General features: G+C 35.0%; 1 protein-coding gene across 1 annotated transcript; it reads left to right on the top strand.

The window, feature by feature from the left end:
* The first annotated feature begins 1,263 nt into the window (after positions 1-1,263).
* LOC137962408 (acyl-coenzyme A oxidase 3, peroxisomal-like) lies at positions 1,264-5,741 on the top strand. The gene is made up of 13 exons (XM_068809255.1): positions 1,264-1,869; positions 2,275-2,392; positions 2,486-2,593; positions 2,711-2,883; positions 2,996-3,095; positions 3,224-3,298; positions 3,398-3,528; positions 4,190-4,325; positions 4,404-4,523; positions 4,605-4,751; positions 4,847-4,951; positions 5,042-5,143; positions 5,227-5,741. Exons 1-13 carry the CDS (start codon positions 1,382-1,384, stop codon positions 5,473-5,475), a joined length of 2,052 nt encoding a protein of 683 aa, XP_068665356.1. The 5' UTR covers positions 1,264-1,381; the 3' UTR covers positions 5,476-5,741.
* Positions 5,742-17,443: the final 11,702 nt, after the last annotated feature.

Here is a 17,443-nt window from a genome sequence, read left to right as displayed (position 1 = left end):
CTTTCAATTGTTCTTAAAATAAAACGAGTGAAAGTGAAATCACTCCCTAAGTCTAGAGAATTCACTTTCACTTACGCGATCACTCATTCTTTCACTCTTGTTTTGTTCATTTTGCTTTCTTACTCATGCATTTGAATACAATAAAATTAAACTTTTGTTTGAGTATTTTATGTAATAAATTTAATTAAATTAAAAACTATTAATTTAATTTTCCAAATTATTTATTAATTTCAACAACTTGAAATTTATCTTTGTTTATTAACAGAATATTTGAATAAAATTATCTTATAGAAATTAAATCTGTCAAAGTAATTTTATTTAATAAAATACCCTTTTTTTATTTATAGAAATTTATGATTTTAATATTATATTTGATTTTTAATTTAAGAGTGAAAATTTGGATATTAAATAGTAACAAATTGATTAAGTTTTTGGATATTATAAAAGTAAGTATTTTTTTAATATTTTTTTAATATTTAATTAAATAAATAAAAAATATTTATTAATTTTAAATAATTTTAAATTATTTTTAATTTAGAATTTTAAAATTTATTTTAGTTTAAACAAATAATACTATCTAAAATAAAATTAAAATTTATTAAATTAATTTTATATTAAAATAACCTTTTTATTTATAAAAATTTCCTTATTTTTGATATTATATTTAATGACTATTTTAAGAGTGAGAATTTAGATATTGTAAAAGTAACAATTTGATTAACATTTGGATATTGTAAAAGTAAGGATTCTTTTCATCATTTTATTTTTATATATTTAATTTAATAAATAATTTTAATTTTAAACTAGTTAAAATATATTTTGGTTTATTTAAATATAATTATCTTATGAAATTGAATCTATAAAAGTAATTTTGTATAATAAAATTCCCTCTTTTTTATTTAAAATATCTTTTTTATACAATATTTAATTAATCATTTTGATATAATAAAAATAACATTTTTTTAAGTATTTTTTTATATTTTAATTGTATCTATAAATTTTATTTTATTTTTAAAATTTTTATTAATTTAAAATAATTCACTTTCTCTTTCCGTTTTTCTGTTCAATAAAAATTCTTGTGAAATGTGCCCTAACTGTCCATCATCAATTTCATTTTTTTTCTCGTACTCTATCCATATTTCTATATTTATACTTGAGAAAATCACTTATGGGACCCACCTAATTTCGTGATCGTAAAGGCGGCCCTTTGCAGATGGTTGCCGCCATTAACGAGGTCTGCTTAATTCGCTGACTTCTGTCACCAACCATTTTTTCACGCAACGCAATCGTCTGCTTTTTCTCTGATCTTTCCGATTCTTCTTATCCTTCAAAAAAACCGTCTTCGGTAAGGCACGCGAACAACACCTTCTCTTCTCCATCGATGGCTTCCTCCTCCTCCTCCTCCTCCGCAGACCGAATCCTACGGCGAACTTCTGTCTTCGCTAAACAACTCCGACACATACCCGATGCGACTTCCTTTGTCATCCGGCCTTCCCTTTGTCTTCACTACGCTCCTCCCGAGATCTCCGAGAAGTTTGACTTTGATCTTGCACAGCTTCGGCGACTGATGGATGGTCACAATCTCCAAGATCGGGATTGGCTGTTTAATTTGATTTCCCAGAGTAATCTTTTTTGTCGTAAACGTGTTGGATCAAGGGTTTTTGTGGCGCCCGATTTCAACCAGTCCATGGAGCAGCATAGGGAGATGACTATGAGAAGAATCCATTTTTTGTTAAGCCACGGTGCTTTCCATGGTTGGTTGACAGAAAAGGGTCCCGAAGCAGAGATGAGAAAGTTCGCTCTCTTTGAATGTATCGGCATATATGATCACTCACTTGCCATTAAGCTTGGCGTTCATTTCTTTTTATGGTAAGTTTTTGTTTTCTACTTCTGAATCCTCGTGTCGTTGCTTGAGGAAACTGAAGGTACGACTGTTATGTACGTGGTGTTTGATCTTGGATTTGTTTTCTTTTTTGCTATCCCACTTTTCGTGATTTTTTTTTCTTTTTTAATTCGGCATGGACATGTATAATTACTCTTGCTTAAAGAATGGCTTGCTGTTTTATGCTTGCCGTTATATGAAATTTAAAGAGTTTGACGACTATCTGCTCGCATTAACAGCTAAAAGGGGAAGTCCTGATTTTAAGTAACAGAGCACAAATTATTAGATAAAATATCTCGATACACCTGATTGGGATTGGAATGTTTCGCCTATCAAACAGAACTAGCACAAAGAGCAGTCTGGTATACTGAAACAACCGTTTTCAATTGCAGGGGTGGCGCAATTCTGTTTTTTGGAACAAAGCGTCATCACGACAAGTGGTTGAAGGCAACTGAAAACTATACAGTAAAGGGTTGTTTTGCAATGTCAGAGTTGGGCCACGGAAGTAATGTGCGTGGAGAATCATCAAGTCATTATATCCAAATATTTTCTTTTTTCTTCTTACAGTCTTTTCCTAATTTTGTATTGGGCCACTGCAACCAGGTCCGTGGAATTGAAACCATCACAACTTATGACTCAAACACAGGAGAGTTTGTGATAAATACTCCCTGTGAATCAGCTCAGAAATACTGGATTGGAGGAGCTGCTAATGTAAGAAACTATTTGGAATAGTTGAACTCTACCAATCTCTCTTCTTCTAATAGGAATAGATTTTTAGATAATTTGTTTTTCAGTCTAAAATATGTAATAACATTTCTATATTTGCAGCATGCTACACACACAATAGTTTTTTCTCAGCTGCACATTAATGAAGGTAATCAAGGGGTCCATGCATTCATAGCCCAGATTAGAGATGCAGACGGAAATGTTTGTCCAAACATCCGGATTGCTGACTGTGGTCATAAAATCGGATTAAATGGAGTTGATAATGGCCGAATTTGGTATAAACGTGCTATCCTATTTGAATTATCGCTCACAAGAAAATATCTAGAATTATGATTTCTATATAAATTTGGACTCGATGGTTCACATGTCGCCTATTTTTTCATTTAGGTTTGACAATCTTCGAGTTCCTAGAGAAAACTTGCTGAATTCAGTTGCTGATGTCTCACCAGATGGGCAATACGTTACTGCTATAAAGAACCCAGATCAGGTATAGTTTCTCTTTAGTTTGTCAGAACTCGATTTCATCAAGAGTTTGTCAGAGTTTCATCATATTCTAACATATGTTTGTTTCTAATATCTGTCTAAAGAGCACTTTGTGTGCATGCTATGTTTCAGAGATTTGCAGCGTTCATGGCTCCACTGACATCAGGCCGGGTCAACTTAGCAGTCAATGCCATATATATTTCTAAGGTTAATATGATGTTAACAGCATTTTATATACTATTGCCATATATATTTCTTTATTTCTAATTCTTATATGCTGTTATTGTTGCTTTCTTTCCTATTCAGTTAAGTCTGACAATTGCTACACGTTATGCACTGACAAGGCGAGCTTTTTCTCTTGCTCCAAATGAGCCCGAAGTTTTATTGCTGGACTATCCAAGTCATCAGCATCGTTTGTTACCTCTTCTTGCAAAGACGTAAGTGAATTTGCTAGACTAATAACTTCTCCTCGTGATGCTATCACATTGCACTCGGACGATGCTTTCATGATTCTTTTTACCCGATGCAGCATATCTCTTAGCTTTTTATCAGTTAATGCTCTCAACCTTTTTCACCATGGAGTTGGGACTAGTGAAGCTAAATTTCTAGTTTCATTTGTTCAGATTCTTCATGAAGATGGTCCAAAACTATATGGAGTATGACTTCTGAGAGAGAGAAATTTATTTTGATCAGACTAAAAATTTCACATAATCACAGCACTTTTGGTCATTTTACATAGGAATTGAGAACTTCACTGAACTATAGTTTGAGCACTAATCAGGTTCACTAACCCAAGTGGAGTAGAAGTTCCTGTACTTGAAAATTTCGAGTGAAAATGTTCAATCTCCCAAATCCCCTCAAAGTTTGACATCTATTTTCTGTACTCGGGATTTAGATTGTGGAACAGAAACTTGATATAATCTTTTTATATATATTCCTGATTTTTTTTATGGGAAATGTTCAATCTCTCAAATCCCCTCAAATTTTAAATCTATTTTCTGTACTTGGAATTCAGAAGACGGAAAAGACATTTGGTATGATCTTTTTGTTGATATTCCTGACTTTTTCCCCAAATTAATTACTCATTTCTGAAAACAGCTGTGCCATGAGCTTTGCTGCGAACTATTTGAAGGCAGAATATGTAAAGAGGAATCCTGAAACCGCCAAAACTATTCATGTCTTATCTAGTGCGTTTAAAGCTACTTTCACCTGGCATAACATGAGAACTCTTCAGGTGCGAAGTTGCACTGTTTTTGTGAAATCTGATTATTATAATTGTTGAATCCATCAATATTTGTGAATTTGGTACCAGGAATGTCGTGAAGCATGTGGTGGGCAAGGCTTGAAGACAGAAAACCGAATTGGTAATCTCAAAGGGGAATTTGATGTGCACTCCACTTTTGAAGGAGACAACAATGTACTGATGCAACAGGTACTTGCTTGCCATTATATGGGAATTCTTCTGATCAATCTGGAGCTGTACACTTCATAGTTTACTTGATTTTGGTATTAGGTTAGTAAGATACTGCTTGCAGAATACACGATGGCACAGAGAAAGAAGATGCCACTGAATGGACTTGGGATGGAACACATGAATGGTCCTTGCCCTGTTCTTCCAGGTCAACTGACAAGCTCCACTCTCCGGAGCAGCCAATTTCAGGTCTCTTTCTCTCTCTCTCTCTCTCTCTCTCTCTCTCTCTCTCTCTCTCTCTCTCTCTTCAATTGTGCCGTTTCTCATTAATTCTCTGAAATTAGATTGATATATTCCGCTTGAGAGAACGAAATTTATTGAGGAACCTTGCCAATGAAGTCTCCCAATATCAGGCCCAAGGACAAAGCAAAGAGCAGGCATTCACACTGGTAAAATCCTCCGTAATTCAGTTGACCCTGTAACACTATTTACCACACCAATACTTGTGATATCATGACTAATTTTATTCATATATTCAGAGCTATCAACTTGCTGAAGACTTGGCAAGAGCCTTCACTGAGAGAACAATATTACAGAACTTGTTAGAGAATGAGACTGCCATTCCTACTGGTCCAACGAAGGTAACTTATTGTCAGTTAATTATGTCATATGTATAGGTGGAATCCTTCGTCACTGATAAAGCAACCGGTTTTTTGCTGTACAGAGTCTGATTGGGTTAGTTAGGACAATGTACGCAGTGATCATCTTGGAAGAGGATGCTTCTTTTCTCAGATATGGATACCTGTCACCTGATAATGATGTAGTTGTGAGGAAAGAGGTAATGAAAATGTGCAGTGAATTAAGACCTCATGCATTGGCACTGGTCAGCTCCTTCGGCATTCCTGATGCTTTCCTCAGTCCACTAGCTTTTGATTGGGTAGAAGCAAATGCATGGTCTTCCCTTCTACACTAGCGACTCACCCGGCTGCTCTAATAAATGCTCCACCAAACTACAGAGTTTCATCTGTATTTGATTATTTTATCAGTTCAACAAGGTCCAGCCATGTTGAAGAGCACAATATCAATAATTCTTGATGATTAGAATGGATATTGGAACTCCCAATTGGCTTCGATCTATTTGAATAAGTGTTTCACATTGGACATGGAAATTACCATCATAGGAAGCTGTTGATATTAATAAAAACAAAAAGGAGGCTGCCCAAGTATATGCGTCTTCTATTTGACATGAAGTATATGCATCTTCTATTTGTCATGAAGTATATGCGTCTTCTATTTGACATGAAGTATATGCATCTTCTATTTGTCATGAAGTATATGCTGAAGGGTAACTTTGTAATTTAAATACGAGCTTCTAATAGAAGGAGAGAATTATTACTTCATTCACCTTACGTCTAAGAAGGAGAGTGATTTCTCTAAGACTCATTATTCTCCTAACGTGGTCCGGATTAGAGGATGACTTCACTAATGCTCCTTTTATTTTCTTTATTCACGGTGTCTGTCTTCTTCCTCTTCTAACCAATGCTTCCACGAATGAAAAATTATGGTATTACAGAGGGTTTAGGTTTATTGATATCATGTGTTGGCCTAGGTCATTCACACATCACAATACAAGAAATATTTTCGCTTTGTTTGGAAAATTTTATTATTTTAAAGTTCTAATAGTTGGAATTTGCACAAAGAGATTTCGATTCTTTTTAAGTCACGTGTAGATCAACACATGCTTTTTACAATCACAATCTCCCCAAGAGACTGGGGTTGGATTCTAGTTCTAGTTAGCCATTTCTATCTAGATTGAATAGGGTTTAGATGAACATTTCACAATTTGAAAATAAAAGAAAGAAAAATTTATACCTTTTACTTGGAGAGTTCATTCTCTTTGAGAGATCTAAGTTTCCGCTTTTTTACCAGTACAATATGGAATGAGGGAATTTGTTTAGAATGCAATGCAAGGGAAGGAAAGAAAAGAGTAATGGAATTTTCAAGGTTAAGGCTTTCTCTTTCACTCTAAAGCACTTTTGAGAAGTTTTTCAAGTTTGAGAGTAAATGCTCAAAGTTTTTGCCAACAAATGTTCATTAACTTCTCTATGTGTAGTTTGGTGGGGGTATTTATAGCTTCCCCAAGCAAAATTAGTTATTTTTTGTTTGTTTGAAAATATCAGTAATTGATTGATCGATCAATCGATCATAATGATTTTTTTTGAGTCATAATGTAACTTATTGATCAATGGACTGATCGATCAATATGTTTTCGTTGGTTATTAAAAGTTAAGTTGATCGATCATTGCAAGGGGATGATCAATTAATTAGAATTTTTTCTAGCTGTTCAATACAAGTATGATTGATCAATGAACTTACTATGATCGATCAGTGGATTTCCTATGATTGATCATACTTTTTGTCCCTAACTGACAAGATTCTGTTTGATTGATAAATCATGTATGATGATCGATCATTCCATGTAAAATTTGTGTGTCTGTATAGTATAATCAATCAATCCAAATGGGATGATCTATCATGCTTTATAACATGATATGACCATGTTCTAGATGGTCAATCAATCAATAATGGTTGATCGATCATGCATTATAATCTTGACATGCACACTCTTGGATGATTGATCATGGGCAGAGGCTGATCGATCATTCCAGTGCTAGTTCAACTAACTTGACTTTAAAATCATGAGAATAATTTTGTCTAAGTGTTTTAACGTGTTCCAAGGGATGCTTATGATATTTTTAAACATATAATGTATAACCTAAAGTTCCATCTACACTATTGTAGATAAAGAAGAGAGTTTATGAATTTTCTCTTACATTTGTGACTGAATTTTGATTTATGATTTTTACATTTGAACTCTAGTCTTCTCGTTGTTTTTTTCCTTGTGGGTGCTTCTTGAAGACATGTCCTTCAATGATACTTGAGGTCTTGAGTATGCCTGATTGTTTTGAAGCTTTAGACCTTGAGATGCATCGACTCTTGAAGGTAAAGTATCTGATCTGAAATACTTGGTTTTATGTCATGTTTATTAACTTTTGTTATCAACAAAAACAATAAAGGAGTCAACCTATGGTCAACAATCTCCCTATTTTTTTATGATGACAAAACCTAACTTTTAAAAAACAAAAATACACACTTCCCTAAGGTTTTAAGCTAAGTTAATTTAGAATTTTGACATATGCCCCTTTAATAGTTGCATTGTGTATTTTAGTCCTTTTAAGTGATTTCTTGAAAGGCATGCTCAGTTATGATAGTAAGGATTTCAGTCGTATCATTTCACTTACCGCATGGATCATTACTTGAGCATTGGAATGAGCTACAACTGATTATTTTTTAATTTGTCAGGTGACTATGTTGCCTCCTATTATTGTGCAATAATCAAAAGTAATTTTTTTTTTTCTTCTAGAGAATTTATCTAGTCTTCATCAACAAACCCTTCTATATTGATGTGACAATGGTTTTCGTATAATATCCTTGTCCTAGATCTTTCATGAGGTATCTCAAGATTCTTTTCAAGCCCTACCAATGTGATATATGGGGAAGAAGCAAAAATTGAATAACAATACTTCATACAAATGAAATGTCTAGTCAAGTCATAGTAAGATATGTCAATTTCCCCTCAAGTCTTTAGAATCTCACCACATCTACCTCATCCCCTTCTTCATTGTGTAGTTTAGAAAAGGTGAATCAAGTGGTTTACTGCCTAGCATCCATGTTTATTTCAACAGATCTGACACATACTTCCTTTCTGATAAGATGATGTCAAATCTAGAATACAAAACTTCTATACCAAGAAAATATTTCAGTAATCCCAAATCTTTAGTTTGGAATGTTTGGTCGAGCTCATCCTTTGATTTGTTAAGATAATGCCATCCACATATATTGCCATAAGTATTATACTGTAGTGTGCTTGACAAATACAAAGTGATCAGTTTCATATCTTTTGAACTGGAGACCAAAGATCACTTTGTTGAATTTATCAAACCATGTTTGAGAGGATTATTTTAAGCCATAGATAGACTTGTGAACTTTGCATACTTTCTCCCCCTCAACCACAAATCCTAGTTATTGTAACATGTAAAATTCTTCATGGAGATATTTATTTTTTTTAAAAAATTCTTAATGTTAAGTTGATGATGATCTCATTGAAAATTAGCCGCAAGGAAAATAAGGACACATACTAAATTGATTTTTGCAACTAATGAAAAGGTTTCTTTATTGTCAATTCCATAGAATTAAGAGTATCCCTTGGCAAAAAGTTTTTCCTTTGAGATGAGCTATGCTACCATCCACATATTTTTTCATAGTAAAAACCCATTTACATTCAATGATTTTTTCCCCAAATAGTAAGAAAAATGAGATCCTAAGACTGGTTGATATGGATAGCGGTCATCTCCTCTTCCAAGGCAGCTTTCCATCGTGAATGTTGGAGAGCTTCTCGGTAACCTTTAGGAAGATATGGAAGAAATAGTTGCGAGAAAAGATTGACGACTGGAGGATAATCATGTCAGAGTGGTTCCATCAACTCTTGTAGGCGGTAGCTTTTCACACCTAACATATTGGTCTTTTGGGTGTATTGGCTAGCCGTTGTCATGGTATCAGAGCTGGGCACGCCACGTCCCGTGTTCAAATCCCGTGAGAGGCGGTCAAGAATGGGCAGGGAAGGTTTCAGAGTGGTTCCGTCCACTCTTGTAGGCGGTAGCTTTTCGCACCTAACAGATCGGTCTTTTGGGTGTATTGGCTACTCGTTGTTATGGTATCAGAGCTGGGTACACCACGTCTTGTGTTTAAATCCCGTGAGAGGCGGTCAAGAATGGGTGGGGTGGATGGAACCACTCTGACAAATCAGGGAGTAGAGTAAAAACGAGATATAGGATGGGAAGTAGTGAGTCATGGAGTACACATGAAAGAGGTTCTTTCCTAAGTGCATTGGGATGAGTGTCTTAAGTGGGTCTAAAGGGATAGAAATACTGGAAGAGGAGCATACCTAGGAATCAATAGATGTTTCCAAAGGAGGAGAAGTGCCTTTACTATCTAGATGAAGTAGTTGTTCATCTAGTGGTGCAATAGGTCTAGGCAATTCAAAGGGTGTAAGGAAATAAGTGTTATCGAAAATAGAATGGTTGATCTTAAAAGAAAAAGATAACATCCGATACAAAGTTATAATGAGATCCTAGGTGGTAGCATACATATCATTTTTTATCTTTTGCATCCCAAGAAAGATACATTTGAAGGCCCATGCATCAAGTTTGGTTTGATGAAGGGTAAAGTTGTGCACAAAGTAGACACACCCAAAAACTTTAAGAGGAAGAGAAAAAGATTGTGTTTAGGAAGAAGAAGAAGAGAGATGGGTGAAGAATTTTATAAAGTAGTAGAGGGGATCCAATTTATAAGATAGCAAGCGAAGAGAACTACTTGGGGCAAATAATATTGTGAAACATTCTTAGTGAATAAGAGAGCATGAGCCACTTCTAGGAGATGCCTATTGTTCTTTTAGCTACACTATTTTAGTGAAGTATGTAGGCACATGTTGTTTGGTTGGTGATGCCTTTTTTTTTTACAAAATGATTGAAAAGGTTGAGAGAGATACTCTTTTGCATTTTTAGATAGAAATACCTCAATTTTTTCTTCTAAAATTGGTTTTCAACTATGGCATAGAATGAGGTGAATATGTTGAGTACCTCAGATTGATCCATCATTAAAAAGATTAAAGTTACAAGGCAATAATTATCAACAAAATATAACAAAATACCATGAATGAGAAATATTTGAGATGTTTAGAGGTTCCATACGTCAAAGTGAATCAAAGAAAATGGACTACAGGTTGCGTCATTTTTACTAGAAGAAAAAACACTTCTTTAATGTTTACTGAGTTGATAGAATTGACATGATAATTATTTAAAGGAACACAAATTTGGAATAAGAGATTATAAAGTGGGTGGAGACGGAGGATCTAGTCTATTGTGCCATTGGAATGTCTAATGTTCAATTGTGACCAGAGTTTAGATAATCTTGTTGTCAAGGTAGTAAAGTCCTCCTTCCTCATAGACTCTACTAATCACTTATTTGGTTTAGTAGTTTAAAAGACACAATAAGTGGCATAAAAGGTTACAAAACATCTAAGTTTCGTAGTGAATTTACTAACTAACATAAGACTTCAAGGAATTTGGGGAATTATCATGACCTCTTCCATTTCTACCTTGGCATCTAAAGGTCTTAGAGGATCCTCTTCCTAGAGAGAACATGACTAATGTTTCAGCTGTGAGTGGAATCTTGAACCTTTAAGTTCTCTTTGATTGGAACTCCGTACATGGCCACACATATGTCATCCAATGATTGCTTTGTTGTGGAGCTTAGGATTTGAGACTTTGCTACCTCAAGATATGGCTTCATATTAGCCAAATAAATTTCCCAACAAACTATTCTCTTGATTAGCCAATTTATGACTAAGGTATCTTCTTTGAGCCATCTTTTGTAGTTTACATCTTCCACACTAATGGGTGGAGGAAGCTTAGTAAGGTGATTGGCAAGATCCATCATAATGAGGAATCGTTTAACGGATTGTGCCCAAGTGAGGTAATTTTGTACACCATTTAGAAGGATTGAGGTTATTTTAAGAAACACATTTTTTCCAATATGCAAAGAAGGAAAGTTTCAACCATGGTAAGAAATGAACTTGGCTTAAAGGTTTTTAGGAAAACACATTTGGAAAATCTGAAAAAGGAAGGTTTTCCGTGCTAAATTGAGCATATAAATGTTAGAAGAAAATCAAGGGATGATAAGAGTTCCATTTTTTCTTTTTCTTTCCCTAAAACAAGGAGGGAATTGAGACTAAAAACCAGCAATTGGAATCTGGAAATACCACAAGAGTTTTACTTTTAAAGAGTATGAGACACTCAAAAAAGAAACTCCTTAATTAAAAGTATCAAAAGAGATAATTTCAATTCATAGGCAACAAAGAAAACAACCAGACAAGCCACGCCGAAATTTTTTTGTGGCTGAAACCAACTATTTTAATGAAAGGAAAGAGGGCCGAAGGGTGAGAGAGCTCATGCAAGAGAGGCTTGAGCCAAAACAAACGAGGAGATTTCTCAAAAAAAAAAAAAAAATCCTTGAACTCGTGTATGAAGAGTTAAAAAATTGATATTGAATGATGAAAACACTCAACTAACAAAGAAATTAAAAGAGGGAAACAATATCTTCGAGATGAAGATACCTGTCATGCATAGTTTTCCATAATCACCCATGGATTTTATCCTCAACGAGCTTCTTTCCTTCAATCCACAAAATTTGAGCAGCCTTTACGCAAACTCCAAGATAGTCTGCTTTGATACCATGTTAATTTTAAGGACCTTCTCATAACAAAGAATATAAAAAGAAAGAGAGGAGAAGAAAAGAGGAGAGACTTCTAGCATGTGGGAGAGGGAAGAGAGGAACTCGTGAGAGAGGGATGCAGAGAGAGAAGGAGAGATTCTCAAGGGAGCAAGAAGGCAAAGAGGGCTAGAGCTTGATGCTCTAACCCACATACAAGAGCCTCTATTTATAATTTTGGGAATGAGTTTTCAATGTCTATAATATCCTTCGGGCTACATCTTAAAAAGAAAAAAAGATAAGGATATACACTAGCTTGTATATTTACAAGTTCATGTCACCTCTTCTTAGAAGTTTTCTTATTTATCTTCCTTGCCACCTACAAGTGGGTGACATTTCAACAATGTGAAAGAGAGTTGGCCAATGAATCTTTAAGGAGTCATCCTCAAAACATCCAAGGTGTCATATATGAAGTCTATGGATAACAAGTTGGTAATTCCTACAACATTCACATCAAGGACCTAAGTATGTCATTGAGGTTATGTATGGAGATCGTGACACATTTTATCAACCCATGCAAGGGCACTAGTTTACAACTCACCACCACCAATGTATTTTGGATGTGGGTTTTGTCCTCCAGGGTGCAGCTAGACTATGCCTATTTCACCCTACACTAGATGATGAATGTAGCTGGAAATCTAAGGATAGGCAAATCATCACATTGATCTTGATGCACAAGGGCATAGATCTCACCCTTGAGCATACACTAATGGTCCAGAAGAAATTAATACTTTGTGATGTCAAAGTTGGAAATTTTGAGTTTGATAAGATCCATGGGTAATGGGTCCCCAGGTTGTGTAGGGGTAAGGACGACCCAGTAGAAGTTTCGGGAGATGAAGCAAGCCTGGTACACGAGGCAACTAAGCAATTTGCCTTCATCAAATGGAAGGGATGTGAAAGCTCTTCTTTTTTGGACCATCTGTATCGACTAGAAGAAGATATGGTCCAGATCAAGAAACAAAAAAGAAAATTTTAGAAACTCAGGCCAAAATGGAAGATATTCTATAAAACATCTTGGCTTGTGCATCACCCATGCCACCATCTTCACCAAAGGAGTAAAGCTCTAGGCTCCTTAGCTTTTTGACCTAAGCTTGGCATCATGTAACTTTGTTTTGTGTCATTTATATACATGTACTTGATGTCATTTTGGTAATATATACTCACATTCTAAAATCAATGAAATATCACATTCTTTGATGTATGACAAAAAGGGGGGAAAGATAATATGCATGCCTTATGGGGAGAGTAAAATTGAAATTTTGAACAATTTTTTTTTTTTAAATACAATCTCTCATGCATCCATAACTTGAAGGGGGAGAATCTAAACCCATGCATGTTTTAACCTGGGGAGAAATTTTTCACATTTCACAAGCTAGGTTTTGTCATCTTAAAAAAGGGTTGACTCAATTACTGATTTTGATGATAAGAAAACTTAAACTAAGTAAGCTAACAAATTTATAACTCATACATTTCAGATGCATTACCTTCAAATGACTCAATTTCAAGGTCTATAAGGAATAACTGACAAATTTGACACAAAACCTCATGCTTGAACAAAGAGTTAATCACATTGAAAAAGCACCATGGAGAAGAGCAAGGATTTGAAAACCTAGAGTTTATGAAAATTAGAAAATTCTTCAAAACTCTACCGATGTAAAGAGGTTAGTCATCTAGTTTCCGGACTTTAGGCATGAATTTGCTTTTGGATTTTAAGTCATGCAAACTATTACTAAAATAATTTTTTTCATGTTTAAACAAATGTTTTGGAACTTTTTGTTCACTTGATTTTAGCCTTAATCATGCAAAGCAATTAATTCTACACATTGCAAAATAACAAGATTGATTAACTTGTAGAGGGCTTGATCCATCATTTATTGGTAGCAAGCCTTCAATGTACATGGTTGATCTCATGCCCGATCGATCAACCCCTTGGGCAAGATCAATCACCTAGAGTGTTTATAGGCCAAGTTATAATCCTTGATTGATCAACCCATTTGGGCATGATTTATTATCCAAAGTATTGTCAACTAAGGTTATAAATCATGGTCGATCAACCTACATAAAGCATGATCGATCAACCTATGGCATTGATCAACCCATATAAAACATGATTGATCAACCCATAAAGCATGATTGATCAATGAAAAATCATGATAGATCAACCTCTTGTGCAATTTTTTGGACAATGGTTCTCAACGTCTAGTTTGTCAAGCAATATATAAATAGGGACTCATCTAGGGGTTAATGAGTATTTATTTGTAAAACTACTCACTCAAATATCATTTTTAAGTGCATTCTTCCAATTTTGCCCTTTTGCAAGAGAATTCTTATATTTCATTCAAATAATATTAGATTTCATTCAATTTCTTCAAATCTCTCTCATTCTACCGGCATTCATAGTTCTTTCTAGATCCAAAATCATCTCTCTTTTGTGCCTATCACATTGGAACTTGGAGATACTTTCGGTGTGGCTACCTATCCATTGAAAATGTAACTTTTCTATTTCTATTTTGTATTTCCACTTTCAACAAAAGGTTTTTTTTAGAGCCGTTAAGTCTAGAAGGGAAATTCCCCCCTAAAGCTTGAACCTAGTTGTATTCAATCTCTTTGGGAGAGATTTGGGATCGCATAATAGGGTATTATACTTGTAATTTCCGCTAATATAGTGTATTAATGAAATTTTCTTAAACAAGGGTTTTTGGGCAATGATTACCACTAGAAGAACATTAAAAAAATGGACTTTTAATGGTAGGTGTATCACTTGAGAAGCCACATGGGCCAACACTGATTGAAGAGAACAAAATAAATTACACCGAATTCTATATCCAATTCAATTCGATGAACAATTCAATTTAATCTTTGATGACTTGATCTTAAAATTTAAAGCATCATTAGAATCTATCATTATTGCAATTTAGATTCTTAATAAACTTGACTTAATTACTGCATGGTAGATTCTAGGGTTTCATCATCAGAAGGCCTAGGGTTTAGAAGAAGAAGAGAAGAGAAGAAGTAGAAGAGAGAAGAGAGAGCAAGAAGGCAAGAGAGAGAGGGTACGTGCTTGATGAGAGATTGGGATTTTAGGGGGGAAAGAGAGCACTTGTAGCCACTCTTTCACTTAATTACATAGAATGCCAATCACACATCTTTAATACTCCCCCTCAAGTTGGTGAATAAGCATCAAATGTTCCCCGCTTGGGACATGTATTAAAGAGAGATCTTGCAACAATAGCCTTCGTAAAAAATATCAACTAGTTGGTTCTTTGCGGGTATGTACTGCATTGATATAGCACCAACTTGTAACTTTTCTCGAACGAAGTGACTATCTATTTTGATGTGTTTAGTCATTTTATGAAATACTGGGTTGGTTGCAATATGAGTGGTTGTTTGGTTATCACAATGAAACTGCATAGACTTAGTTATCTGGAACTGAAGCTCGGTGATGAAGGATTTAAGCCATAATGGCTCACTTACTGCATGTGTCATAGCTATGTTTCAGCCTCAGCATTTGTCCTTGCCTCAATATTATGTTTCTTGCTTCTCCATGTACCAAGAGGTGGACTTTCTATCATCAAGAGAACTTGGCCAATTAGCTTCTACAAACCCTTCAATATTAGTATGTCCATGGGATTTAAACAATAATCCTTGACTTGGACTTTTCTTAAAATACCGAAGAATTCTCTCTAAAGCCATCCAGTGTGACTTCTTAGGTTGATGCATGAATTGATTGAGAACATTGACTGAATATGATATATCTGTTCTCGTAACTGGGATATAGATCAATTTTCCAATCAACAGTTAAAAATGACCAACATCAATATCATTACCAACTTCAAAACATAATCGAGCATTTGACTCCATGGGTGTATCAATTGGTTTACACTCAAGCATCCCAGTTTCCTTTAAGGGATTAAGTACATATTTCATTTGTGATAGGACAGTGCCATAACTAAATTGAAGAACTTTGATGCCCAAAAAATATTTGAGAAGTCCACGATCTTTGGTCTGTAATTTTGTGTTCAAGTGCTTCTTAACTTTTTAAATGCCATTGTAGTCACTACCAAAATGACAATGTCATTAACGTATACAACCATGAGAATCTTCCCGTGGATGGTGTTTTTGGTAAACATCAAATGATCACATTCGCATTGTTAACCCAGGATGAGTAACTACAGTGGTGAACAGGTCTGAGGAGATTGTTGTAGCCCATAAATTTCCTTTTTTAATCAACATACATTCTTTCCTTCAATCACATAACTAGGTGGTTGACTCATATGGACTTCCTCTATCAGATCACCATTTAAAAAACCATTCTTAACATCCAACTGATGTACAAAGAAAATAGAACACAGACTGAATTCATCTTTGCTATTGGATAGAACATTTCATCATAATCAATACTGTAAGACTGAGTGTAACCTTTTGAAACTAACGTCGCATTTATACCTGGCCACTATGCCATCAAGATTATACTTGATTGTATAGACCCACTTGCAACCAACTACTTTATTTATGTTTTTTGTAGAAGGACACCAAGTCCCAAGTAGAATTTATGTACATGGCTTAGATCTCTTCATTCATGGCAGCTTTCCACCTCGGATCAGTGGAACCTTCTGTATAACATTTAGGAATATGGCAAGAGGATACAACCAATGAGTGGATACATATTTAAAATGGGATGAGATGTAGATGGAAGTCTAAGAGTAGTAAAACGAGGTTCTTTACGAATGGCAATAGGGTTGGTGTCATACGGTGGTCCAAATTGATCTGGAGAAGAGAGAGGAGAAGTTACCTCAAGGACATTAGGATGCTTCACTTTTGGGTGTTTAGCAGTTGGAGAGAGAGGAGTCTGTAATGGTTGCTCATCATGTGGAAGTTGGTGATCCATTGACACATTAGGCTTGGGCATCATTGTCGAGGGTGTAAAACCGAGAGGAGAGCTAGCGGTAAAATATGGCTCATCTTCAAAGAATGTTACATCGGTTGAAACAAAGGTTTGCCTTAGAACTGATAAATAACATGCACACCCTTTCTAACATTTGGAGTACCCAAAAAAAAATACACATAATTGCCTTGGGAGTAAATATATTTTGATGAGAACCCAAATTATGAACATAGGAGGTGCAACCAAAAACTCAAGATGTCAACTTAAAAAAGAAGATGAGTCATGGAACAACTTAGAAAAAGGTGTTTAGCCATGTAGAACACTAGAGGGCGTGCATTTAATTAAAAAATAAGCCCATAGAAAGTGGCATTTTGCCCAGAGAAAAATTTGGGGTCACTTCATTGGCGGAGGTTGATGTTTGGTAAGTTTTAAAATTACCTGGTTTGCCATGTAGGTTCCAACATTTGTCAACTAGATGATTATTGAGACAAAAAAAAGTACACTTCCTTTGTTGACTGATGTTTGGAAGAATTAGAGTTGGGTTCACCACCTCCTCTTCCTCTACCTTTACAATATGACCTGCCACATTTTCTTCTTCCTCTACCAGAATTTTTACTCTCTCTCCCTTGGAGGAACAATGCTGAATTCTCAACTTGTTTAGCCAGAG

This window comes from Aristolochia californica, unplaced genomic scaffold (genome assembly GCF_029961685.1).
Source record: "Aristolochia californica isolate CCGP_79_NKW_82.1479 unplaced genomic scaffold, dmAriCali1.0.hap1 SCAF_4, whole genome shotgun sequence".
Lineage (NCBI taxonomy): Eukaryota > Viridiplantae > Streptophyta > Magnoliopsida > Piperales > Aristolochiaceae > Aristolochia > Aristolochia californica.
This window is presented reverse-complemented; position numbering and strand designations above follow the sequence as displayed.